At 42.8% G+C, this 27,891-nt stretch overlaps 1 protein-coding gene across 2 annotated transcripts in view; it reads right to left on the bottom strand.

Moving 5' to 3' along the window:
• The window catches only part of LOC116426166 (cell adhesion molecule 2-like), a 55,653-nt gene that overhangs the window by 5,515 nt on the left and 22,247 nt on the right, over positions 1 to 27,891 (bottom strand). Inside the window, exons 3-5 of one of the 2 annotated variants that reach the window (XM_031974756.2) lie at positions 24,284 to 24,419; positions 15,983 to 16,122; positions 9,867 to 10,176 (exon numbers count right to left, since the gene is read on the bottom strand). In XM_031974756.2, the coding sequence (XP_031830616.1) occupies positions 9,867 to 10,176; positions 15,983 to 16,122; positions 24,284 to 24,419 (586 nt within the window). The remainder of the gene's footprint in view (positions 1 to 9,866; positions 10,177 to 15,982; positions 16,123 to 24,283; positions 24,420 to 27,891) is intronic. The other variant, XM_031974757.2, reaches the window with a different exon arrangement.

Raw genomic sequence — 27,891 nt, 5'->3', positions numbered from 1 at the left:
GATGGTCTCGGACGGACGTAGCAGACGAATGCTGGGTCATTTTGACCTGTACTAGAATTTCCATTGTACGCAGGCTTCGAGAGGGAATTGTATGCAAAACTTTATGCATACTTTTGACATATTCCATTAACATACAACTCTATACTTTTATAATCTCATGCATAAATAAATAAATACGCGAATACCGCAGTTAAATTAAAATGCTTCAATATTTCTTACATTTTATCACGAAAAAATTAAGCTCGTCATTTTTATAAATACCTGTACCATTAAACTCATAAAAATATCCTAGCACAAAAAATTAGTCTTACGAAGATCATTGATTATTGAACCTTTTCATTCACTCACAAACTTTCATCAAATCTATTCTAATATTCTATTTAAACCTTCCTGAACACTTCCCTTTGCAACACAGCAATATTATAAAATTGAAAATTCAATACTAAATATTAAATAATTACCAACACAGAACACATAGAAACAAAACAGCTTTATCTCTTAATTTACACAAGAATTTTCTTTATAAGTATTATAAGTATACTCTATATTTCGTCAGGAAATAGTGAATGTTTAAAATGAAAAATATTGTCGAGTGCAAAAGGGTTAACTCTTTCACGATTTGGTAAAATCAGTAACAGTAAAATTATGAAGTACGATATTCAATGTTAAGTTTCCTATGATACATTAATATGTGAAATATTAAAATAAAACATTCCTCCCTCTAATTCATCTACGGTTCCTCGTTAAGTTGCCTTCAAGAAATGTCGACTACATTTCATCAGAAAGTATATTGAGCATTTCTGGTAAACAAAACGCTTAGAATGCAAGGGGTTAAATTATATAGCCCCCTATTAACATATCTACTGCGAAACCGTCAGTCAAAACATGCAGCCGGTAATTCAGTAAAAGAAATGTTTCATCTCCATTCCTCCTATCTCCTCAACATTTTTTCTCGCGCCGTGCAAGAGAACAGTAAAGAAATTGCATAAGAACCCAAGGAAAAGTGTGCTGAGAGAATCAAAACAGACGTGGCCGTGCAACGAAATTCCGCCGGTGCGCCCTGTATCTGACAGATCAGCCAGCGTCGTTCATAATGCACGACGAAAATCATGTTGCAACGCCTTGAATATTAACAACGACGTGCTATTCGCAGGCGAACTGTGCGACGTCGGTGTTCAAGGGGCCGAACCCGCGTCACAGTTTATGCTTTTTTACGTCTCGCACGGTCCTGAGAATGGTTTCATTGTGGGTCAGAGGTGAAGGCGGGCCGGCGTTTCTTAAAGGAAGTCGCTGCACGCGACGGGATGGCTTGTTCCTGTCCTTAGACGGAATAATTCACAAACATCCGTGACGAAAGCTCACGTCCCGGGGCCTCACGACCCAAGGACCGAGCACTTTCTCCCGCTGACACCGGTTCATTCGTCGAAATATTTGATCGTACGAGTTTACAGACCCCGTGGCTCTAGAAGGGCGCGGCTTTTAGCTGGTTTACTACTTCCTGGAGCCTCCCGAGTGGTCAGTGCAGTAAAAAAACAACGCGGCGATGCGGTCGCACGAGTGACGCAAACGAACCTACGTGAAGACATGTTTTAAAATCTTCTTTATACACGGCCTCTGGACGTGAATATTTCGAGGGGCTGGTAGAACCTGCTGGTTCCTCTTCGCTTACGGAATAAATTGCTACTGATTATGATATATGTTTTAGTATAGTTGTATGTATTTAAAAATATTATTATATTTATGTGATATATTTATATGATATTTATACTATAATAATATACTATAATAGTATTGCCTGGTATTCGTTGTATTTTGTATTGTTTATTGGAAGGTAGCTTGTTATGTGGTAGGTATGGCAGATTGAGGGGATTATAATCTTTATGTTGTACTTGAATAGCTGTTTATTATGTAGATTGATTAATGAGCATCTGTGTCATATAGACGTCGTATAAACTGCTGGTCGTTTGTGTAGTATTTGGTATAATTTGTTGGGATTTATTTAGATCTATTAGCGTTCGGTTGTATTACAATGTTTCCTTACAGTAAAATGTCGATTGATTAGTATGTATTTCAAATCTAGTATAATTTGCAAATGAATTACTATTTATCTCGAGTTTCGGGGAGTTTATTGCGAAGCAGCTAAATCTATCAAGAACCTTATATTCTATTAACAAACGAACTGATAAAAATCCATCGCATATTCTGAAAAGCTGATCAAATCCATTAGTATTTGATAATTTATTCTACTTTTACGAGCATCCAGCAGATTTCATTCATATTTGAAAGAATCTATCACTATCTGTCAGATTGTTCTGATATTCTAAAAGCACGGGTCAAAATCTATTCAACATTCAGTCGCATCACTCAGTGTCCACTAGCTTCTATCACTGTCCAACAGATTTCATCATAATCCGTCAGCTTTTATCCCGCAGCTAGCGTGATCTATAACAATGAATCACCATTTGTCTATCATTTAGCAGGATGATAACTCTATCTGTACTTGCTACTGTTTATCGTAATCTATTATAATCCATTATTATTTCCACATCGTGCCTACACAAACTGTTTATAATGCACTAGATTTTAGTTATTTCAAGACACTTCGTTCAATCAACATTGCTAACTACCTATCTTACCCTCTTGACATTTCATCAAATCAATGTACCGATTCAACAGATGCATAAAAATTTAAAGAAAGCTATTCAGAATCCAATTGAAATAAATTTATCCTTTGTCGATTACATTTTCCCAGTATCTCTACCTTTCCTTACCCTTCCTATTTTACAAACTATCGATTAGGCACCAAAAGCCGTTCCCAAATTCAACATTCACTTTACCAAAACTTACCTCCGACCACCCTCACCCCAGCACACCCTAATTGCCCAATTCCTTTCGAGTCCTCCGCAATTCGATCCAACCGAAACACCGCGGATCAAAGTCAACACCCTTAAAGAAACTCCCCGAAGATACAGCGCGTCGGTGCATCGCCGATCAGCGCGTTAACGATTTTATTGTTCCGCAAAGAGCGCCGAGCAAGAAGAACAACAGAACCGGGCCACAGACACAATATTTACCGTGCGCCCCCATCGTTGTTCCAGCTTCGAGCTCCTCTCAAATTTACTTAATTCAAGTTAACCGGAGATAAACGTCCATTGTAAAACGGGCTCGGGGGGCGGGGGGAGCCGGCTGCCGCTAGCGGCGAACGATTAACAGTGTCATAATTAGGCCTCGTTTACAGGAGAGCGAGTCGGCCGTGTCACGGACACGGTTCGCTCGTCCGCGGTTCGTTCGAATGTTATTCGAGGCTCCGCGGTGCGTGACTGGAGCAGCTCGCGTTAATTCATTTGAAGAGCATTGAATAATATTTGATCGGTCTGTGACTGTACAGAGAGACTCTGCCAGCGTAAATCAAGTCGCGGCTCGGAGGGCGGAGGGCGGACAGGGACGCGGGAGGGTGGCCAGAGAGAGAGAGAGAGAGAGAGAGAGAGAGAAAGAGAGAGAAAGAGAGACAGACAGAGCGCGAGAGGGTTAATTATCGGGTCGTGCGTGACAAAGTCACGGTAATCCCATTGAAAGCCCGAAAATTATTTCTCGCCGTTGTTATTTATCGCTCTTGTAGTCGGGCCGTTCGATTAAAAACAGAGAGGGTTGAAAAGAGAGAATAGGAAGAAAGAGAATTTTTGTTCGGTTTTTTCACGGGCGGGGGCTGGGAGGGTGAAGAGGAAGAGGGACACGGCGAGAGAGATCCGTCATCCATCAACGCTCGAAAGGCGCAATCGAAATTCTATGACCTACATCCGGAGGTGGCTATTAAAGCATAAGCGTTCCCTCAATTTAAATTTCTCTTTTTTTTTTTCTTTCGGGAGTTATTATGTTCGGATAGCGTGGTTTTATTGCTTCCAATTCCTGCGCGCCGTCGGCTCCCCCTATTTCTGTCGCTCTTACTCATTCTCTTTGCCCCTTTCGTCGCCGACATCGCTGACTACAGGGATATATTAGCGGGGAAAATGGCGGGAATTAATTCGGAAACTTCCGACGACCGCCTACCGCAAGGCGATCCCCTAACGCGACGGCGAGTTTGCGTTTTCCGACTACTGGCACACATTGTCCTCCGGAGAACAGGTGCCCGGCCGTCGCCCGCTCGGTTTTATCTGCTGTCCGCCGCGAATTATTCACGCTGGAATTTCGAAGAATCCGTAACGACGGTTTAGTTGTTCTGTCGTTGGCGCTTTCGGGCCGCGATTAATTGTGATTTTGAGAGGTTTGCCGGGGGGTTGTAGGATTTATCGATTCGTTGATTCGGGGGTTCGATTTGCCGGTGGATTTTGGTTGTAGCGGATATCGGAAAAAGTTCCTGCGGTTTTCTTGTTAGTAATGAATGGTGGTTCGAGTTGAATGAATGTTTCACTGGTTCAATGAATGGAATTGGTATTAGCGGTAAATTATTAATTGTTCGAGTGCCACGGGTTTTCGCGAGAACACCGTCGAAAAGCGCCACGCGGCGCGATCGCGCTTTTTCGCTGTCACTCAAACGGTTAAGTAGAAACAGGTGACAATTGACAGACACAGAGGAAATTCTATATTCAATATCAGAGCACGATCAAAATTAAAGATCAGCTTTTTCAATAGCTACGGAAAATATTGGCGCGAGTTCTCTAAAACTCCGTCGACCGCGCTGACGCGGTACATTAATTAAAACACAGCGTAATTAACAAATAAAAGAATTCCGTAATACGGTTCCGTATATGCTTTGCAAATTAAAACCACAGTAATCTTCTATATCACAACCCTCAGGCATCGTTAGTAAACATCTCCGCCCAACTGAATACGCAAAACAAACACGCGTGCAACAATGTTTAACCATTGCGCTCCACAGGCGTCACTCGAGCGCCACACGATTCGATATAACAAAATTACGAAACTTATTATTCAATATTGATCTTCGTATGATCCATTAATACGTGAAATATTCGAATAAAACATCTTCGTTCTTCGTTTCACGTGCGATTTCTCGTTAACCAAAGCCAAAAAGTCCACCGAAACTCGTCAGCGAGCGCACAACGCACCTACCAACAGCAATACCATTGAATTATACCAAAACAAAGTCGCGCGTTTCCATGAATTTCGAAAAACCGCTCCATATTTCTCTCTATTCGTTGGCTGTTCATCAAGGACGGTTGCTCCCGCCCAATTACCAGCGATATTCTTTTTTGCGCGTTTTTTCTCCCCCCTCATCACCAACACAGCCGGCCCTGCCCTTTCCGCGGCTAAATCCGCGGACACACGTCGCGCGAGGGATTAATCCGTTCGCGGGGATTAATTTGTTCGATGTGGCGAGCAGCTCAAAGCCTTCGCCTTTGATCCGCGGAACGATTGTTTCCTACTTCTAACGAGCGGATATTTCGTTCCCCGGATAAACTTACTTTCGCCCAGATTGGAGGAGGGAAAGAACCATCGGCGAAAGCCGGGTAAAGCGTGGACACGGGGTTGACGGGGCTCGGAGGGCGGGTTTGAAAGGTGGCCCGGCATCGAAATGGAAACTAGGAGGTGGCCCATAACGAGGCAAACAGCTAACTCAAATAACGAAACGAAGTTTTCGCAAGCCGCGATCGTCGAATTGAATCGTGGCTTTTTTTCACAGTCCCGGCCGATGATACGACTTCGATTGAATTGTGACCGGCGTGTTATTATATAACCCGTGTGCGCCGATGAAACTGATACACGTATATCGGCCGCTCTCTCACATCCTTTCCTGTCTATCTATTTATATTCATATGTCGGATTTATTTAGTTTTATTTCCCGTTCGCGTCGTCATCGGTTTCCCGGTCGTCCAAGTGTGTCGGTCGCTTTCGATGACGTCACGCGTTGTTGTTGTTCCTGCCGTTGTTCCGCGCCCTCTGCCCCTCCCCTTTCGCCGTCGTTCCACCGTACCGTCGTTGTTTTCGGCTGGATGCCGTACCGCGGAGCACTAAAGCGCAGCTCACTTGACGCGAAATAATCCGAAGCCGCAACAAATAATCCTGGAATGCGTCGGGAATTATCCTTGCCGCAGCCTCGGATTATCTGGCGTGAAACGAATTATTTGATGGCGTACCAAGCTATTTGACGCTAACCAGGATAATTCGGCCGGCCAGATTATCTGAACCGCGAGATGGACAAACAAGCGGAATTCTCGACCGACAGACTGACCGACCGACCGTGCGCGCGCGCGCGCCATCCAGTTTCGCGATGGACGAAAGAGGCTTCAGTGTACTGGGGAATTGACGGGTACGCCGGATAAGTGACGCTCGCTGATTTTGTTTTGCGATTTCAGCCTATCGAGGACGAATGTATTGATATCAAGGTTCTAGAGTGTGAATTGAATTTTTTAAGGTGAATTCAGTTCGATTCATGATTTACTATTCAATATTCCAGCGATTTTTTTTTCGCTTTGAACCTCTCGAGGACGAATCCACTGATATCAAGGTTTTACAGCGAGAATTTAGTTCATTTCGATTGATGGTTTATTATTCGATATTGATTGCAAATATTAATGCTTACGAAATAAATAACGAAATGGACGATTCGTTGATTGGCTGCATAATTATATTACTTATGTTACAGAAGATCGTGTGTAGCTTTCGTTTAATATTTAAGAGTTTGATTTATTTGGATATAAGGGATTTTACTGATAAAAATTTGAGTATTTTAAGAAACACTCGTCTGGAAAGGGTTAATGGGTTATTGTTTAAGGGGGTGGAAATAGGTTTTGAAATTTAAGTTGACGAATATTATTAAGTAGATAATTGTTGATTGCAGGGAAAGTTTCTAATGCAAGGGTGTATGACAAAACTTATTTGTTTATGAAATATATTACGAGATTTTTTAAGGATTCTTTACTGCAAAAGATACTTTTACGAGATTCTGCGCACGATCTGCAGTTTTTTAGACAGAATTCACATGCAACGAAGTCTCTTACATAAATGACTGCATATAAATGTATTAATGTAATTACATAGGACGGAACTCACACATTACATCCTTGAAGAACCATGTCAAGCAATACTTTAGTTAATTGGATCACATTCTGGAAGCTTCAAAATTAATCCGTTGTCATGTTCTGGTATACCCGACATGCGATGTACTTAATTCATTTTCGTAAATGTGACCCCGGCTTCAGTATCAATCGAGAAGTAAAAATACCTCGATATTCTGTCATCGAATAACGAAGAGCATCGATTAATGCACGCGAAACTGAAACGTTTCATTTAAAAAAACCGATACACTCGCGCTTCCTCGATCCGCCAAGCCACGAGGATGCATAAAATTACCCGAAGAATATGCAGCACTATTCCGGTTTTGTTTTATGAACCCTCGCCTCGTTCCTCCCCGCTTTAAAGGACCGTTTCCCCGGTATTTTTTTTTTTTTTTTTTTGATAAACATATTACGGGACACCGTAAAGCGCGACCGATACGATCCTATCGTTATAAACTTCATATTCTCCGTAGAAGTAAATACAGAAATCGGCAACGATGACAAACGTTCCGCTGTCGAACGGCGGGAAAAAAACTTAATAAATTCCGCCCCGTAAAGTTCACCTTTCAGCGCCTGCCTTTATCGCACGAACAAACGATCCACAATTCCTCCAGAACTGAACGTTTATTCCCGAAAAAAACGGGGAGCACCGTAAACTCCTCCAGCGACATTCGTCGTTGTTCTCACGCCGCGGAATTGCCGCGCGGAACGATCAGAACGAATAAATTAATTAACCTGGCGCAATGGTCCGCGATCGCGACCAATATTTTCCTCCGCGAATTTCAATTAGTGGGGCCGAACGTCCCGTCGGCCGGCCGCTCGCGCGCAATAAGTCCGCGAGACGTAACCAGGGAATAGGACAGGCGTTCGTGAAATTTATATGAACCGTGTCCGGGAATGGGAAAGATCAGCGAGCCGGTCGTCGCGCCGCGCTTCCGCGCCGGCTAGTTCCGTAAGAAAGTTTATAATTGGTTAGCCCGCTCGGGCGCACGCTGGCTGCGGTATAATTTTCTGAACTCTAAAATTTCCTGTTTGGATGCTAATGCAGTCCGCGGACGGTGCTCCAGGTGCAGTGAATCCTTAAGGAAATAGATTTCTTCGGTGTTAACAGCGCCCACGCTCGAGGATCTCGATGAAATTCTATTTTTACATCGTCCTGTGAACGGGCCACGCCTCGGCGAGTGTTCCGCGGGCACCGCGGTTCGAATCGATGTGCCTTGATCGTTCACTTTCCGAATATAGAAGAGATTCTTAGCACTGGAACTAACGCATCCGTTAAAATGGCAGGTTAATTTGTGTTATATCGCGATTATTGGTGTTTCGACAGTGTTAGATATTGAAAATGTGTTTGAAGGCGAATTGGTTCATTTGAATACTCCAATGAATGCATGGAGCCACTGAGATAAATCCGTCGGTGAAGTTTTTGTGAGAATTGCGTGTTAATTGTGTTATATCGTCAGTAGTTCTAGTATTGAAGAAGATTCAGGGAACTGTTGGTATTTATTGAGTATTGATGCTATACTGGAGGTTGTTTGATATTTATAATCGATTTTAAATATGTTTATAAATATTTAGATGTTGAAATGGAATATGAAAGAGAATGAAAGAATAATGTGCATGGTCTGATGCAGAGTATTAAATAGGTTATTGGAATCTATGGATTTTATTAGAATTTGGATAAACAGAATTCTGAAGTATTGTTTGAAAAATATTTGATACCATTGTTACGCGATCCCGTTAACTTCGACTGTAACCATTCGTTTAAAAAATATTTCCAATAACTCCGTTCCAACTGGACATATTTTTGTAGAAGTTTTCTTTCGCGAATCGGATTTCCGGTGTCCATATTGGAAACGAGTCCAGTTCGGTGTGACTGCCCTACGTTTTTAACTTCGAATCGCTGTTTTTTGTTCGCGCACGTGCTTGATAAACGGTTATAAACGACGTGCGCTGTTTGAAAAATTCAACGTATGCTATTATGAGCGGTGCTTCGAACGGGAGTCCGTATTATTCGGTTTTACTCATTTATCCTGGCTAGTGGTCGCTTCAGTGGGGACCGGTTAATCGGGAGTTTACTGTGGTATAAAATAGTTACTTTGCCTGATAATAAAATTTCAAGTGGACCTTAAGCGTAACGTGCTTAACTTTGGAACACCAGATGCTCCGACAGTACCGAAAGCGGGTCACAATGATCCACACGTGTAGCATGTTCTTCCTGCGCGCGGTGCACATGTTCATTATTTTCCATAAGTATCATTGCGTTTTGCATATACGCCTAGTGGCGGCGCGTAAATGTTATTAAAATGCGAAAATTAGTGAAACGCAGCAGTTCTTGGCATTTTCTTGTCAAATAATCAGGCCACAATTCAGTAATCGCATAAACACAATTCCTCTTGCGTTCAAGTATTCCTAATTTAACTAAGAAGAAACTTCTCAAATAATTCGTTCCTATATCCAGATTCACAAAGCTACCAAATAATAAAACAACTTCCTCGGAACAAACCTCAAAACGAACCAAACGAGTTTTCAATCGAATAACAAACCCTCGCAAGTAAACTGCGGATGTATATGCATTAAGTCGCAATATTATCAATTCCATTCTACCCTATTCTATTCCAAAGCCGAAACCCATCCTATTAATCGCCAATCCATCAGCCAACACAAAACTGAAAGGCCCCATACCGAAACGCAGCATTGCGGATATCGCGACAACCGATGGGTTTGAGCCTCTTTCAATGTTTGAGTGCAACATATATCGTGAAACTTTCGAAGACTCAAACCCATCGCTTGCAGCGATACCAGCCGCAAGTTTCAGCGTGTCCCAAGAAAATACAATAGATGCTCGATTACCTTTCACCCCAACGTGTCCGTCGGGTTTCTTCTGTCCGGTCTGGAAGTTCGGCGGTGGTTGCAGGTAGTTGATGCCGACGATGGTAGCGGCCGGCTCCAGGTGCACCACCCTGGGCCTGTCCTCCTCGGTGCTGACCTCGGTGCTCTGCCAGTAGATGTCGTATATCGACGCGCTGCACCGTATCTTCAGCTTGCCGCCCGCGGTGAAGTGATCGTGCGTAACGAGAAACTGAAGGCCGATCTGGGAGATCTGCCACTCGGACTCGTTGGTGTCCAGGGGGCTGTACGTGCGGACGTGCGACTTCAACGGCTACACGCGGGACGGCAAACAGCATTTGCGAAAATCGGTTAGACAGAGAAAGGGAGACAGAGGCAGAGCGAGAGGCAGGGACGAAGAGAGCGAAGCCAACGTCCAGCTCCCGGGAATCCCCGTTGAACGTCCGTTAAAATTCCCCCGGCAGCCGCAGGACGCGTTTCCACGAGGGACGCGCGCGACCGCGACGCCGACTTAATTCCGCTAATTAATTCCCGACGAATTAAGCCACCGCCGCCGGCCGACGACGTTTTAAACGACAAATTTCCACGATTAATCGGACCGTCGGAATTCAAGCCGCCGCTGATAATCTGGCCGGAGGATTGTTGCCTTAACCCCTCGCGGACATCTAGGATTAATGGTGGCAGGGATGAAACCGCTTCTTCGGTTTTTCACCGCTCCGCGGCGAAGCTTTAGCGTCCGGCGATCGTAATTGGGCCATTGAACGGTTCTTGCGGGGGATACTGTAAGTGCCGAGAGTGAATTTTGTTTTTTGGCTCTTGTTCTGTAGGGCGCGATTTAAGTGGAATTTGTGTTTTGGATGTGATCGGTGATTGCGGGTATTCTTGACTTCTTGAGCGGGAATGAGTCCCGGCTGTATGTACGCTCTGTAGTAAACTTGATTCTCTTAAATATTTAATTATGTATTGGAACTGAAATATTTTTCTCATTTTCATGAGTATGTTTAACTGGACCTCTAATATATTTGAGCTTTCTTTGTGATTATTGTGTCCATGATATTGTGATAGAAATAAGTGACATGGGTAGAAACGTTCAAGGCGAAACAAATCGTAAGGCGAAGGGTTAACCCTTTGCACTCGAAAGTTTTTCACTGGAAATATTCAACATTTTCCGACGAGATATAGACGACATTGTTTGAAACTAATTTAACGATAATTCACAGATAAATTAAGCGACAAAGCTATTTTATATAAATATTTCACACAGCAATACAAAGTTTCATTTACGATACTAAATATTCTACTTCATAGTTTTGCTGTATCAAATCAAGTGGTGACTGAGAGTCACCTATCGAGTGCAAGGGATTAATATTGATGATATTGGAAGATAATAAAGTTATAATAAAGTCATGATTGATAAGTGACTATGCGCCTCTTGAAAAATTTTATGTTGACTCTTACAGCAGTTTCTATTCTTCTATTGCAAAGCGAAGTTTAGTTAACGAAACTGCAGTGGGAAGGAGAGGGTTTCTTGACACTTATCTAAGTAGTCATCAGTAATAGCGATCATCACTAGTATTGATAATATTGGAAGGTAAAATCATTATGACAGATTAATGTAATACTAGGTGACTCTCTTCTTCTTGAAAAACTTGATATTTCCACTTACAGTTTTTTCTATAAATATTTTTTAATTGCAAAGGGAATTTTAGTTGATGAAACTGCAGTGAATAGCGAAGGGTTTCTTGAAATTTATCTAAGTAGTCATCATCCCTAATATTGATAATGTAGTGTCTAAGATTTGAGCGCAGTTTACGGTATTTTTAAGAAGCGAGAATGCGAGGACGAGTGTGAACGAGGGGCAATAAAAGAGGAAAGCTGTAACGGTCGAGAGAACGTGGCCTGCAAAACGTCGCAAGCCCAAGGTTGCCATTTCAGCTTTAAAGGAATGCGTTCGAGAGTTTGTTGACAGTGCAAGTGAGAACATTTGCGGAGGAGAGAATGATTTTCGACTGTGAACGTCGAAATGTAAGTTTGAGAGAGAGAGAATCGTGCATTAATCTTCGTCGTAATTAATTATAGAATCATATGTTACCTGTCAAAGCAAGAACTTGTTTCGTACTCAGCCTAAATGTGTCGTATTTCATTACCCAATTTCGCATCAATGAACATTCACATTTCTTTAGTTTAACATTAAACCCACCGAGCAGTATAATTGACTTTTCAAAATTCCTCTACAGCAACTTTAAAGGTGCATCTACGGACTTTAATCGATTTCCAATTCAGTTTGTACATGGATAAATCAATTTCTTAAATAATTCCTCAGAGAAATATATGCTATCTTCTCAATAATTCCAAAAGAAGAAATCAGGAATGGATCATTTTAACCCGCCTAGTATCTTCATCGTTAATTTGCATTCCTATATCATTCTCTATCCACATTCACTGTAATATTATCGAAAACCAAACTGTCATAACAGATCAACGCGACGTCAGACGATTTTCTTTCTCTCAGAAAATGTAATACCATACAGCCGTGTCTCCGAATACTCCGCAATTACGAAAGAAATTCTACTCGCTGCACAGCTTCAGCAAAAACCGAAGGGTTTCTCGAAACAGGATGGTTAATTTGCTTCGAAGCGATTCCGCGTGTACACACGATGCTCTAAAAATGGCTAATTGAAAGGGGCGATATCGTTTTCGCGGGATGTAACGAAACACGGCCATAGACCGCGAATTATTTGCGTTTCATTCCGACGCCCGCGCGCGCTCGCGCGCTCCCATTATACCTTTCCGCGGGAATAATGTTTTCCCTTCCTCGTTAATTGTGGCCCCGAGTTCTTGCGCGCGCACGCGCGTGTAAACAAAAAAGCGATTGGCATTTAGACGAGGGAAATAAAGCGGAATATAATTTACAATTAAACCGAGAATCGCGTTCCCCGGCGCGCGACCAGCGGCAGCGTCCCATCCGTCAAGGAAAAAAAGCGACCGGGCAACAGGGACGGGTAAGAAATATTCCCCGCTAATTGTTGATTTGATTAGAATTTTATCGCGCGGCCCCGGCCGGCCGTTTTATACATAGGACGTGTCACCGGTCTTTCCGCCGTTTCGCAATCCCGAAACGGATTTATACAGGGTGATCCCGCGAACTGGGACGGCTATAACTCTTCCCCTGGCTCGCCGGGGGACGGGAAAAATTGGCGGGCAAACAGAGTTACGTTCGAAATACAATTCTAACGGTCGAAAGTTTTTTTTCCTAGCCGGAATCCCGATTGCCTTGTTTTTCGTGTATCTGTGAAATTGACGCCGCGAGAAAGGAAGTTAAATCTGATGAAAATAGACCGTCCGAACGTATCAGATTTTTCTGTATCATGACGGGTATACGTAGGTGCACGTCTACGTACGCGAGCGCCGGTGTTTTTTTTTTTTTTAAATAATTCAACGGACACGAGGAAATTCGGTCGTCCGTGCGAATTAAACCGAACGCGGCAATAAAACTTCGGACGGTGGAGCGCGGGACAATGTGAAATCTCGACGATGTTAATGCTCGGAGCAGGTGTTAACTTTCAGAGAAGATAACAGAAGTTCTAATGTCGGTCGGAATTTCTCGCGGGATAATATTCGCGCGTCAAGACGCGAAAAATCCTTCCGACGCCGGAAAATCCCGTGTCAACTAAACGCGTCGCGTAATCGCGCGTCATGGGGAAGCTAAACATCCACCGTCTTCCCGCGATAGCAATCATGTTTCCGGAGCAAGCTACTTACGAGACGCTGCATTACGGTCACTTTATAATCTGTGTTTCGGCGAAGGCGCACCCGTTCGCGAGATATTCGACGCGTCCCGGAGGAAGCGGCTTCGTCCCTTGGAAAGTGAAACGCTGAATTGGCCGCGGGGTAGTTGCCGTGGATAATTTTTCTAATAAGAGACCGGCGGGAGGAAGTTTAATTTAAAAGGTAGCGTGTTTTATTTTGTCGTCGAGTGAATCCCCGCTTTCCATTAAGCAGAGAGACAAATCCCCGTTCGTCCCCGGGAACTTTCGTTCGAAATGAAATTCTTAATACAATGCATAAAGATGAGCCGGCGAGTATGGAGCCCCGGGTCTGAACGCCAAGTTTTTATGGGGTGTGTACCGTCCCGTTGTCCGACAGAAATTTTTCGTCAACGCCGGGAGGAAGGCCGGCTAACAGTTTCGCGAGCGGTAAGAATGAATTAGCGATCTCGCGTCGGGCCCGCGCGAAATTACCGCGGAACGGTTGCGACCGCCGACGGGTAGTTTACAACAAGCAGTAACAATCAGCATTGCTCGGACACGCTCGCCAACTCGCGCGCGTTCGTGTGGGTAAGTGGTACGTGCACCCACTCCACGAATTTGCCTGTACATTGATCTCGATTTTCTTTCGGCCAACGCCGCGTTCGGAGCTTTTACTGTATTAGGTGGGCGGAGAATAAGGAAATTGGAAGGAACATCGGAGGAATTTGTGGAATTCGAAACGCGTACGTGTACAGCGGAATATCCGACGCTGAGAGCACGGGAATTTGAGACGGACGTTGGGGGAACATCTTTTCGATGAGAGAACTATTAAACGTTGAAGCGTTTGAACGTTGAATGGAGATGAGAGAAGTTTCAAAATGAATATATTAATAGGTATAACATGGAACATCAAAGTTGTAGATAATCACAATAAGTGACTGACGCGACTTTAGATTCAGAAAGAAGAAAATTCGAATTCAGATGATTTTGTAAGAATTATTTGAAAAGAACCATATGTTTCCACTTTTCTCTTCCATTCCATAGCAAAAGTACTCATTCAAACGAGGTTAATGAAGATATTCAGTTGCTAAATCCCTTTACTAACAAACATGCGAGAAGAGGAAGTAAAACAAAACACGTTGAAGCGAAAAATGTTCCTTTCCCGACGCCACGGGGACTTAAACAAACACCGCTGGCATCAGACGCACGCTGAAACGTAACTCAAAAAGGCCCAAACGAAAACGCATCATCCAAATGAACACTTCCGCCAGGAGCAACGCGTAAGCAACCCACGAAGGGCGAACAAAGGCTGCATCATTTAAATGAACACTTTTGCCGTCGGCTGTGCCCGAACTATCGCGGACTCCTTACTTCCGGCGCGCCGGCGGATTCATCGTGCGCATCGGATTACTCGGCGAGCACACCTAATAACCATACCCGCCAAAGTATCATAGGCAGATGGGAAGTTGGCCGGCTACCTATAAGCTGAAACAGCGCAGCAGCAAAGGGAATCGACTGGCCGCGATGCTCTATTCACAGCCTGCAGCGATAGTGACGCCGCTATTTTGGAACATTCTCGATATTAACCGAATCGCGCAACGGGAAACACAAACGAAGGAAACTGTAACAAAGTGAGACATAATACATTATTCACGAAATAACTACGACTAGAATAATTTAACCACGAGTCTCGATTACCTCTACTTTCCAAATGCCCTCTAATTTCAGTGCTAAAATATTTAATTCCTACTCCACGCGAGTCTCACGATCTTATCAAAGTGCCCCTCATTTTCTAGAATTCATCTCTTTCCCGGATGACTGGCTCAATTACCCAAATATAATCCTGCTATTAACTCATCACTCATTAACCACCGTGTCCCCCGGATCCAGTCAAACTTCGCAAACGTAAAACAGAATTTTCCCACGTGCGACAAACCGAATATCCGATCTTCGACACGCAACACCGACGGATCAACCACCACGAAAAATCCCCGCAGTTCAATCCTCTCCGCCGCGAAACTAAGATTCGATTTTACGAGTAACGTGACGAGCGTCGATTCACCGGTCGACGCGTTAAAGAGTGCTAAGTGGAGCGAGCAGACGATTTCTCTTGCCCCTAAGTCGTTGCAGCTCGTAAATAGCCGGCCGACTTCCCATCGGCGTATAATACAAGGCTCCATCATTCAGCGAGTTGTTGAAACAGCCACGAAAAGGGGTCGCGGGAAGGAAGGGGTTCGGCTGCGTCTTGCGGGAACCGGCGGAATTCACGGACTTCGTTCCGGCGTTTGCACACATGCTCGCAAACACTCTATCTCACACACATACACACACATATATACACATATATATAAACATATACAAATACCAGACCCGTACTTGTCGGTCGTTGATGTACCAGGTGAGATTGGCCGCGGGTTTGCTCCGTCCGGATGTGCAGTTCAAACGTAACATATCGTTAATCCGGTATTTCCTCTTTAACCCGTGTATCGACGGCCCTTCAGAGGGTAATTCTGCGGAACAAGAGACGACCGGGTATACAGGCACGTTGTAGAGTAGGAACGTCGAAGCAGCAAGAGTGGGGAGGGGGGTGTAACAGGGGCCGGAAGTATGCGAGGCATGTTCGAAACACCGCTTTGACGTGAGCTGCCCGCCGTGTGTACACGTATCGGGCCACGAAAAGGGAGGCAAAACTTTTCAAGATTCCCGGATATGCCAACATAACCGGTACTCTGTCTCTTTTTCTCTCTCCGTCGTCCACCCTTCCTCTCTCTCTCTCTCTCTCTCTCTCTCTTCCTACGATTCACTCGCACCCCCGTGCACCGGTGTCTCCCGCCCCCTCGTCCGATGAAAAATTCTCCTTTCATGCCTGGCAATTCGCGCTCGCGTTTCGATATCGGAGTAATGTATTCATAAGAGGGACACTATTGTCCCGGATTCTTTCAGCCCCGCGAGTCGCGTCTGGCGCCAAATATTTTGCCGATATGTACCCGAACGGTGCGCGTTTGATATCTCTCCTCGCCGTTCCCCTTTCAGTTTCTTCCTTTTTTCCTGGCGGCCGCGCGAGTACACTGTAGACAAGGGTTGCCGTATCGGGTAGGACTCGCGCGACCGACGCGGTGTAGTCAAACGATCGGCGGTGCAGACGGTGCGCGAGCCCGCGTTTCTGGAATAACGAGAGCCGGTTTCGGGTAGGAGGATCCTCGCGCTCCTTTCTCGTCGTATCCCATCGCTTTTATGATCCGTAAGAGCTTCTCCGAGCCGCCCGTTTTCGTTCCACCCTTTTCCCTGCGTTGCCCTCTCTTTCCGTCTCCTCCCAGCGACCACTTCCCACCCCCCTACCATCGTTTCGACTTCCATGTAAAACATCCCAGCGACTACCGCAAGCATTCATCGGAGAACAAACACGGCGAAAACGTACACGGGAACCCTTACCCCACTCCGCGAAAACTGGAAACATTCCGGCCAGATAAAACGAGGAGCTCCTTTTTCAACCCCCGCGGCTTACCGGCCCGCCCCCGGCGCACGGACAAGATTATACGACTGTTCCTCACCCGGAATTTCGGATTTATTAAAAGCAGAACGGGACGCGCGCGAAAGATTCGCCTCGCCGTCCACTTCCGCTTTTTCCCCCGAGGTATTGTGCGCGTTAGTTAAAAAATTTCGGGACGCCCGGAACACGGCGTTTTATCAAAACACCGCCCCGCGCCCGCTGAAACCAGGGAAATTCCATATTCCTGTGTACCGCCGGAATTTCGACGTGTAATTTTTCGAACGGCCCGCGCCACGGTGAAACGCGGACAGACTGTTTTCGACGAGGACCAAAAGGATGAACGAATTAAGGATTAACCGAATGAATTCGTGACTGCGCATCGCGATTTCGGAGGGTTCGTTTGTGAAAAGATCGACGGGTTTCGTTGGGATTTCGAGGTATTCGTTAACTTGGCTCCTTGGGGTTTTTTAATTCTTTGTTATTGCGAGAAAGGTATTTTGCATTTTTTCTTGTTCACTTGATAACCTGTTTCCTTACGTTTTTTCAGTTTCTGTTATTGCGTGAAACATTATATTTTCTATTTCTTACTTACTTGATAATCTTCTTGAATTTTTTATTTTTGTTTACCGTAAAGAAGATATTTTATATTTTTCCTCGTTTGTTTGATAATCTTCTTGAATTTTTTTGTTTGTTTACCGTAATAAAGATATTTATTTTCCCTTTTTTCTGGACAGCCGATTTATGTTTCTTAGTTTTATTTACCGTGAGAAAGACATCCTTAATTTATACACGTTTATAACAGGGTTTCCTTAAATCTTCCCATATTTATAAAATATTTGCAATGAATACAGTTACCGTTGTTCCATGTTTTTATACTTTAACGAAGAAGGTACGGCTCAGTAACAGGATTAAAAACAATCGAATAATACTATGTACATTCAAAGCAAATAAAAAAAAAACAGGGTAAATAATGAAAAATTACTTTTCCGTTTCAGCCAAGCAAGGGCTGCATATTCGTTTCAATATTTATTTCCATAATAAATATCCGTTGTAATAACGAACGCCATATTTATCTTATTATATTTACATTTTTATTAAAACATCCGCGCATCCACGGTACAGCGACAACCTCTTTTACATTAGTTAATCCGTCATTGGACGCGAAGGACGTTCAAAAAGACTCTTATCAAAACTAACCTCCGAACTGCTCTCACCGCTGAACAGAATACATTAAACGAAAAATTAATTAATTTACCGCAACATTCTCCCACAAGCTCGCGATTACTTCATTGAAAATTAAATACGCTCTGTACACTCTGAATTTTCATGCATATATAAATTATAAAGCCCCCGGAAAAAAAAAGAACACGACGGAACCCCGCCGAACATTATTCCGTATTACGTTATTTTTAACTCGCTCAAGTTATTAACGCCGAAAATGAAATTCCGTTTCGCTTCGGTTTTCCGCGATTTTCTATTAAAAACATTCAATCCAGCGTAAAAATCCGGTGTACGCCGATCGGTAATCTTCCGTATATTACTTCGGGAAACCAAGTTCCGTTGAGCGCGCACACGCGGTTTGTCGGGGAACAACGGCGTTATAAATTTTGTAAATCCAGATCGGTAGAATCGCGCACACATCGTCGCGGCTAGTTGGCCGTCCCACGGAATTTTTCCATCCGAGTTTTCGAATCACGGCGAGATCGAGGATCGCGCGAAACTTTCTCGCCCCCTCGATTTGATACGCGGCGCGGGCGGCCCGATTCGCGCGGACATAAGTATATTCCCATAACGCGACACACCGCGCGCGAACCGAGAAATTGGAAACATTCCGCGCCACGAGAACGAAGTCACCGTCGTGCGTTATCGTTTCGCGGCCCCATTTAAATATCGTGTCGCTCGTATACGAGACTTTTATCCACGCATTTGTTCCCCCTCGCGGCTCCTGCGGACTTTCGGGGCAAGTCTATTGGAAACTTAACCCTTTGTGCTCGACAATATATCTTAGTATAAATAATGTCTTTTGGTGAAATATTGGTAATATTAGGTGAAATTCATACGATAAAAGGGGTGGAATATTTTTATTTCTATGTTTGATACGTTGATTTGAAAGGTCTCAGGAAATACCGGAGTCAATTCGAAATTTAACTCTTTGTGCTCGACTATATTTTTTAATATAAATAATCTTTTCTGATGAAATATTGATAATATTAGGTGAAATTCATACGATAAAAGGGGTGGAATATTTTTATTTCTATGTTTGATACGTTGATTTGAAAGGTCTCAGGAAATACCGAAGTCAATTCGAAATTTAACTCTTTGTGCTCGACTATATTTTTTAGCATAAATAATGTTTTCTGATGAAATATTGATAATATTAGGTGAAATTAATGCGACAAAAGGGGTGGAATATTTGTGTTTCTCTGTTTGATATATTGATTTCAAAGGTCCTATGAAATACCGAAGTCAATTCGAAATTTAACCCTCTGCGCTCGACTGTACTTTTTAGTATAAATGTTCATCACCTTTTAATGAAATATCGATAATATTAATTACAATTAATACGAAAAAAGGGGACAGAATAATTATATTTCTATGTCTAATATACTGATTTCTTATACAAGATTTAATATCAAATTTCAAGTTTAATAATTTTGCTGCGTTGAATCGAACGAAGCGATCTTGGCGATCCGATGGAAACGAGGATCGATGGAATTCAACCATTTCGGGCCAGACAGCTGACGCACTTCTCGTCAAAATTCTGTTAATGAATTTCACGAGGAGAATGTCCATCATCATCGGAATTCCACGTTTCAACTGGACCGACGAGCTTTATTATCTCCGCATATTTTAATCGAAATTCATTTGCCGATGATCTATACGCTGCCTCGCGTATATTCTTTTTCCATACTTGATCCTGTGTATGCACACAGACGTTAACGTTCCCGCCGATTGTGTGGCTCGTATTTTATCGATTCGAACCCTCTCGCGCTTGGCATAAACGACCACGTCTATTCTTTATTGTGCATTTATTTTGTGTGTCAAGTATTCTTCGCGCGAAGTTTCTCGACAAGTTAAAAAAGGCTTGAAGTGCTATTTCTGAAAGTCCCTCTAGCCGCTCGTTCTTAATGACACGCGATAACACACACCCGCGCTTTACTTTTCGCGTAATAATATGTTTCTCGTTTCTGTCACGTTTACAGCGCGTTAACGAAGCGATATCGCGTTATTATATGATCATTCGGCGAAGATACCACTGTTTCCTTTAACACTAGAACTACCAGGAGGGTCGAAATGATCCATTCCTGATTTCTCCTTTTTCTTTCTCTTTTTTTTCTCTGAGAAATTATTCAAGAAACTGATGTAGCAATGTACGAACTGAATTGAAAACCAATTGAAGTCTGAATAGATGCACTCTTGGAGTTTCTATAGAGGAATTTCAAAAGATGAATGTAACTGCTCGGTAGTTTTTGTGTTAATTGCAGACGCGATCATTTTTAGCCTCGCTTCGGAGACTATCGATTTTCGGATTTTTCGCGAGACTATGTCAGAATATTAATAGAGAAATCGGTCAAGTAAATTCGCGACGAATTAGAATTTGAAAAGATTTAAAGTTTCTCGTTTTAACTGGCTATTATTATCATGGCATTTACCGCCTCTGAGTGAAAACTTTATTTTGAATATTTCTACATCAACGCGCCAGTTCTATTTACGTCATTTGACTTTAAAATCAATCACTGAAACAGATTCTCCTCGTTTTAGACATTTCTCGGTTTAAAACGCGATTAGAATAAATATAAGATATATTTGTCAATTTTACAGGCATTTCTGATATTTCTGAAACCCAAAACGCTGTCTTTAACCTTCTTCCTAACTAGATTCCAAACAACTTTATTATCAACCCTTAACACTCGAAGAATATCGTAGAATGATTTCCAGTTGCTTCAATATATTTTATTGATTCCAAAGAGGAAACTCAATTATTCAAATTTAATAAAAATAGTAAACATAAAATAATATCAAAAAATAGAAAATTCATTCATACATATTTTAATGTTGCAATTATTTTGTATCCGTGCTTGATAATTAGATTGTCGGTAGCACTGATAAGGGTTACCAATTGTCCACCAGACAAATAAATCGTAAACTCATTACATAAACTATAGTCCACTACAAAATGTAACTCTTTGCACTCTTGCTGATTTTTTGTGCGAGCTACTTGTAAGACCAAGCCGTTTTCGGGGACCGTTGACGAAAATGAAAAAATTATATTTTATCCTAACGCTAACCATATCGGCACTTTTCCTGCCGTAACTAGTCAAATAACTGGTTACAAATTAGATATAAATAAATTAGATGATACCATTTTTTTAATCTAAACACAAACAAAAGGCAGAATGAAAATTGAAAAACCAATTAATCGGACAATATAGGAATTGATATAAAATTAAATGAACAAAATAAGAATTAGAAATCCCGGTACGGTTAGTGTTAAAAGAACAACATTCGCAATCTTTGGCTTCATTGAACTGATTATAAAACAATAATTCAATCCAGAAATATCAAAGTCAACCCCGAAAACATCCAATTCCAGCATACCATTAAAACAAAGCATTCGAGACGCGTCTCGTCCAAAGAAACAATCCCCATTACTCTAAAAAAACCGTTCATCGCAAGAATTACCGCTCAAACCCAGCGCCCTGAACCGACGAAAACAATTACCGAATAAAATAAACTCGAACCAGGAAATAAATACCCGAACATTGCCTCGCGCCCGCCAGTTCCACTTGTCCGCAACCCCTTAAGAGAGTGCCGGTCTCGCGCCAACCGCCGCATTAACTTCTTAATTACGTTTTCCGCGGCGGATCTTTATTTACGAGTGCCTCTTCGCGCGGTGCGGCGCGGCGCGGCGCCCTGCAATCCGTTACAAATATTCCGCGGGACGGGAATTTATTGCTTAATCCCGGGTCCCTTTGTCGCCGCGGCTTAGCGCGGCACAAAAGGCGTATCCGAAGACTGTAATGGCGTCATAAAACGATCATTAAACCGGGTCCAGCGTGCAGTCAGCTAAAATAGCAATTATAAAATAGCTGGCCTCCGCGCGGAATGGTAATTCTCGCTATTTGTTCGCCGTGCGCGCGCGCGCGCGCGCAATCGCGGGCTGTTCGCTTTCTTCGCCCTCTACGCCATTCAACGGGCGCAACAATGAAACGAGATGCTCCCGAATTTACGGGGATTCGCAGCCGCCCTGTGTATTTCCCGTACCAACAAGCGTAAACGGCCCCGTCGCGGGACCACCGCCGCCCGCTGGAAACTATCTTTAATCCACCCCCGGAGCCAGGGGTGGGCGAGCTTTGTTACACGCCGCGCGTTTCAGCTTTTCGCGCCATTTGGCCTCGCAATTTGTCATTTTCTCCGATAAATTAATGAGCAACCAGGCTCGCCCCCTGAGTCGAGCTGGGGTGGACCCGGGTCGACGGGGGTTGATGCGAGCTACTTCGTCTGACGCGTCGTTTCAACCCTTTGCCGGGTAATGGCGGGTAAGACTCGCGCTGAGGATTTCTCGGTTTAATAAAAGTACGCGTTACTGATGGCGAGTCGAGGGGGAAGAATGTTTTTCATCGTTAGCTCGGTTTCGACGGTGTTTCCAGCGAAGCTGTCGAAGGATCTCTCGGAATTTCAACAGTAAACGTACTGAGTTAGATTGACTCTTTGAGATTCCTTTATAGTAACTTTAAGAGTGCATCTATTGGGACTTTAATTGATTTACAATTCAGTTGGCGTATCGATAAATCAATTTCTTGAATAATTTCTCAGAGAAGTATCCGTCATCTTTTAAATAACTCCGAAAAGGAGAAATCAGGAATCATTTCGACTCGTCCGGTAGGTTTAGCGTTAACTTAACATCACTTTCCAAGTTTAGTTGTGTATTCAATTGACTTTTCAACTTTTCCAATAACGATTATAAAATTCACTATAGGAAATGTCCAAAGTTCAATTGCAGAAAAACTGAGGAAACAATTGTAAGTTAAAATTTCGAAAGGTGTCTTGACACCTTCGGTAGGAACAATGTTAGCATTGTTGTTCTTAGAATAAGACGTTTTATTTTGAAACTTGAGTCGAAGTTTAGTGAAATATAATTTAACATAATGTTTTAATTATTTATTTGAGAACATTGATAGTAAAATCATGTTTATACACGATTTGATTACCATGTCAGCGCCATTACGGTCCGAATCACACTGACGTTCACGAATGGGAGACCCGACAGGACTGTAAAACGTGTCGCCGTTCAGCTGACTGTTATCTCAGTTTTATAGTATGCACGTGCCTCGTATGACCTTCTCGCAATAATAAATATCTCTTTAACCCACTTGTTCTACATTCGAAACATTTTCCATCCGGCATCATTCACGAATCACTTAACATCTTACAATATTTCTACCTCTCATTGCGTTGTCGCTACGTTCCTTCGATTTACTTTTACTTCATCGGCTAATCAATTTACCCGAGTTTTCCCGGTCCAGATATAATCCGCGAGAAACAGCAAACTGTTAAGAATAATTTTAACTCGTGAAACGTGCAGCCGTCGATACTGAAACGAATCCAACGTGATCGCGGGGGAGATCATTCGGCGAAAGATCCAGGTCTTAGTTAACGCTGTTACCTATCACCTTCGTCGGCCAAACGAGATTAAGGAACCCAAAGAAAGGCGGCAGGAGCCGTCGGAGCAGGGATCGAAGATCCTTGAAAACCGGGGAGACGTACGAAAAGAAAGCGCGGCACGGTTAACCTAATTCTACTTCACCTAAAACACCTAATTCCCGTTCATTCCGCCGCGTGTACCCGCAGTATTATCTTCGGCTCGGTCCACAGCGATTCGCGTAAGCCCTTAAGTCCACCCAGGCCCGTGGCTGGTATTAATTCGCAGTTCGAAACTGCGAGGCTTGAAGTTGGAGAGAGTAAGTGAGAAAGAGAAGGGACAGAGAGAGAGAGAGGGAGAGAGAGAGAGAAACATAGAGAGAGAAAGAGAAAGACAGACATATCGAGGGTGAGAGAGGGTGAGCGAGACATAGAGACTCAACCCGCAGACTCGAACGCGACACGTTTTCGTATCGCTTGCAGCGACGGCGTAAAGTTCTGGCTACGACTTAATAAACACGCTTGCAATACCCCCTTACCGACTACGTTCATGGTGGCGTAAACTATCGCCGTGTGGAAGGAAGGAGCGTCGGCGGACACCTCGCAGCTGTACCTCCCAGCCGCGTCCAGCTGTAGATTCGTCAGGGTCACCTGCGTCGCGTTGCTCTCGGTTTTCTGGAACAAGGATGGTCGATTGAGTTCGACGATCTACGAGATTGTTGGGACTGTTCGAGTCATTGTTACGGATTATTGGAATATCGTTGGAATAAAGAATTGTTGGTGCTTTATTGTAGAGTGCACGTAGAAATGGGGTATAAACGAAGGCGAAGAGAAAAGAAAAGATCGGCGTTTTGGGCGTTCTATAAGTAGAAAAAGGGAGGAATTGTTTAACGCGTTGAACACCGCACGATTTCAGCGAGCAAAATACGGGAGATTGAAGAGATGTAATATTAAATTATGTGATCGAGCCGCGTTATCATTATTGCACGCTCATTGTGTATTATTGTAGCATTGTTTGTGAAAATGTTTTCAAATAATTGCCGTTTAATTGGATAAACTAGAGTAATTCGATTTGATCGGGGGTCACCGGTGACTCTTATGGTATTCCGTAAAAGATTTATATACATATATACACAGCATACATATTAATTAAGGATAGTATATGAATTGTAAAGTACGGTTTATTGTCGTATATGGTTATGTAAGTTTGTTTGCTATGTTTCTGCGAGTTAATTGCATTTTTATGAATTATTAGAATCATTCTAATTTTGTTTTGTATACTGAAGGTTAATGGTGCTTTAAAATTGATTAGCACTCAAGGTATGCATTAATGTAGAATCTCGAATAATAAAAGATTCTTCCGGTGAATTTTGATTCTCACATGAAATTTTTAATACGAGTTGTTGATAAACTTTAGATTCACTGAAATTTAACGTTGTTCAGTATTCAGGGTTTTATGGTGACGTATATAGGCGTCGCGTAGAAAAGTTTCAGCTTAGATTCGACAGTACAAACACTGACGAAGTTTTAATCGCCGAATTGGAAGTTTAATTTCTCGGTAAAAAGAATGAAATTAACGCCGCTAATAACCCGAGATTTAATTATCGTTGAACGTTGCTTTATTGTCGTTTGTTATGAATTCAAATTTCGCTCGTGTTCCAAGAATTCTTTCTTCTCCTCTAGAAGAATCGGGAACATTTCCCCGGACTCCGGCGTACACTTTTATCTTCGAAAACTGCTACGTTTCGGTGAATGGCGGTAGAAAACAATTAAACCAGCGTAAAGGCAGAATTACAATTGAAGGGAAATTGCAGAGCAAAGAGGAGTCCATGGGTTTGATGTTGATAACTGGAGTAGACAGGTGAGGGAAGCCCGGCGAGCAGAATGGTACGCTTCCGGTTATGGCTCGGCCCGAAATATAGGTAACCAGGCTTACAAAAGGTTCATCTACACCGCTGTTACTGAATTTAAGCGAAGGTGAAGAGATTCTGAATAGCGTGGGGTCAGCTTTTCATTGGATGAAAAGACAGACCGCACTCATTTAGTGAGAACTGTGCTTACAAGTGTTACCTACGAATTATAAAAGCTAGTTAAAAAGTATACCTCAAAGAATCCCGCCGCTGACTGGAATGCACTTTGAATTCACGACTTTTGCTCATTTCACTTTCCTTTATTCGAGGGATTCCACGCGTGCTCCCATTTTCTTGAAAGGATCGCGCACCGACGATTATAAAGGCCATTGTACATAATATTTTTGTCCGCGAACTTTCGAAAAATCTGCTTTGGAACGAATAATAATCCATAGAGATCTACGACCTTGTATTATTCTAGAAAGCTACTCTTGAAAACAGTTTCCCTTTGTAGAAAGGTAAATTTAGATGTTTTAAAGCCAAGCGAATGTAAAATAAAATACTCGATTTTCGTTCACGTTACAATGTACGGTAAGAATAATTAGACAGTTAATAGAATCGCAATGGACCCGTTAATTTTCGATAAATCAATCTCCCCGTTATAATTTCCCAGCTAAATCCTTTATACTCCCGACAACAATTTATCAAACTCCTCGCCTAACGTTATTATTTTCTTATCGAGTTTTATATCGGACAAGCATCTATCATTCCTGAAATCTCCAACAATCCCACTCGAAACCGATCGAATCCATGGCAATCGGCGAGTCAACAAAAACCATTCTTATCCAGACTCGATCAAAAACCGTCGCGTCGCTTTCTCGCCGACCGAATATTTCACGTGCCGCCGCTAGACTGTTTGTCCAACGTCTTCCTCCACCCTTCGATACGCTTTGGCAGCCGCGGATTTATGACGTTGTCGCCATACAGTCCGACCGAAAGACAAAAAGAACTGAACGGCGAGCACAGCCAGGCGCTCCGTGGCACCAGGCAGCGGGGGTGCTGCGTGCGGTTATCGACGCATCGATCAATCGACCGGAAGACAAAGGCCCGCGGCGGACTCGCATTGTTCGCGCCGCGGCACGACCCGTTGAATAATCCACGACCGACGAAAATGTTAAAGTGCGTTTTCTTATACGGGCCGCGCCACCGTATTTTGCGATTTATTCTCTGTCCGATCTGTCAGGACGAATCTAACAATGCCAATAACTGTAAAGAACTAACAGAAATCTTGAATCTGCGAATGGGAGGCTAATAACATCTTTTAAAGGCACAATTTTCATTTTCATACATTTAACCATTTGCGGACGAAGATTCATCAGACTACGGAGAACCTTCGGTAAATGAAGCTAGATTATATATCAAGTACTGAAATAATATTAAAAGAGGAAACTGAATATCTATCGCTATTTGAGAAATTAAATAATTAGTTCACTTCATATTCTAAATATGGAAGCTCGACGTCGTCGAAACGTCGATATTCGTCCGCAACGAGTTAAAAGATAACTGGTATTTAGGACAAATTTTACCAAACGGTTGAAGCCCGTATAGTAAATGAATAAAATAAATGAAAAATATGTTTTCTTGAACAATAACTTCTGAATATATCTTTTCGAACAGATTGTATTCATTTCTTATGATCTATGATCCTTTTTCAGCGTTAGTCGCGTTTGGCAATTGGAACAGCGAATCGCCACAAAGTGTGAACGCTTTCGTTAAATTACATTAACACGATTGGTTAAAATCTGGCCTGGTCTAACCGCACTGTTCGCTGCTACTGTGAATTAGATCGAAAGTTACGTTTGCAGTAGAATTCCCATAGAACCTCAAAGAGCAACAAATCCACAATCCCATTGGTGTGTTCATAGTAAAGCTACAATAATTAGTTTCAAATCAATTTCGTTCAGACTTCCACGAAATCGAATGACTGACGCAACGAGTCCAAAGAAAAATTAAAAACATATGTTTACAATGTTGCTTCTCGATCGTCATCCTCTTAATCTTTTAGCTACAGAGGGAATACCCCGAATACCTCTGCGCGACAACGTTTATATCATAAATATAGTAGAACTGCGATTTGAAGCTGATAGAATTGTCCACTATGTAATTATCTTATATTAAATTATAATGTGGACAGCTATCGATGACAGAGGAATAATTTAGCCGCTGCAATGGCGTACCGTTCAACAAGACGATATTCGCGAAAACTGTAGTGGCTTATGGTAACTAAAAGGTTAACT

Source organism: Nomia melanderi, chromosome 12, assembly GCF_051020985.1.
Source record: "Nomia melanderi isolate GNS246 chromosome 12, iyNomMela1, whole genome shotgun sequence".
In the NCBI taxonomy this organism is placed as follows: Eukaryota; Metazoa; Arthropoda; class Insecta; order Hymenoptera; family Halictidae; genus Nomia; species Nomia melanderi.
This window is presented reverse-complemented; position numbering and strand designations above follow the sequence as displayed.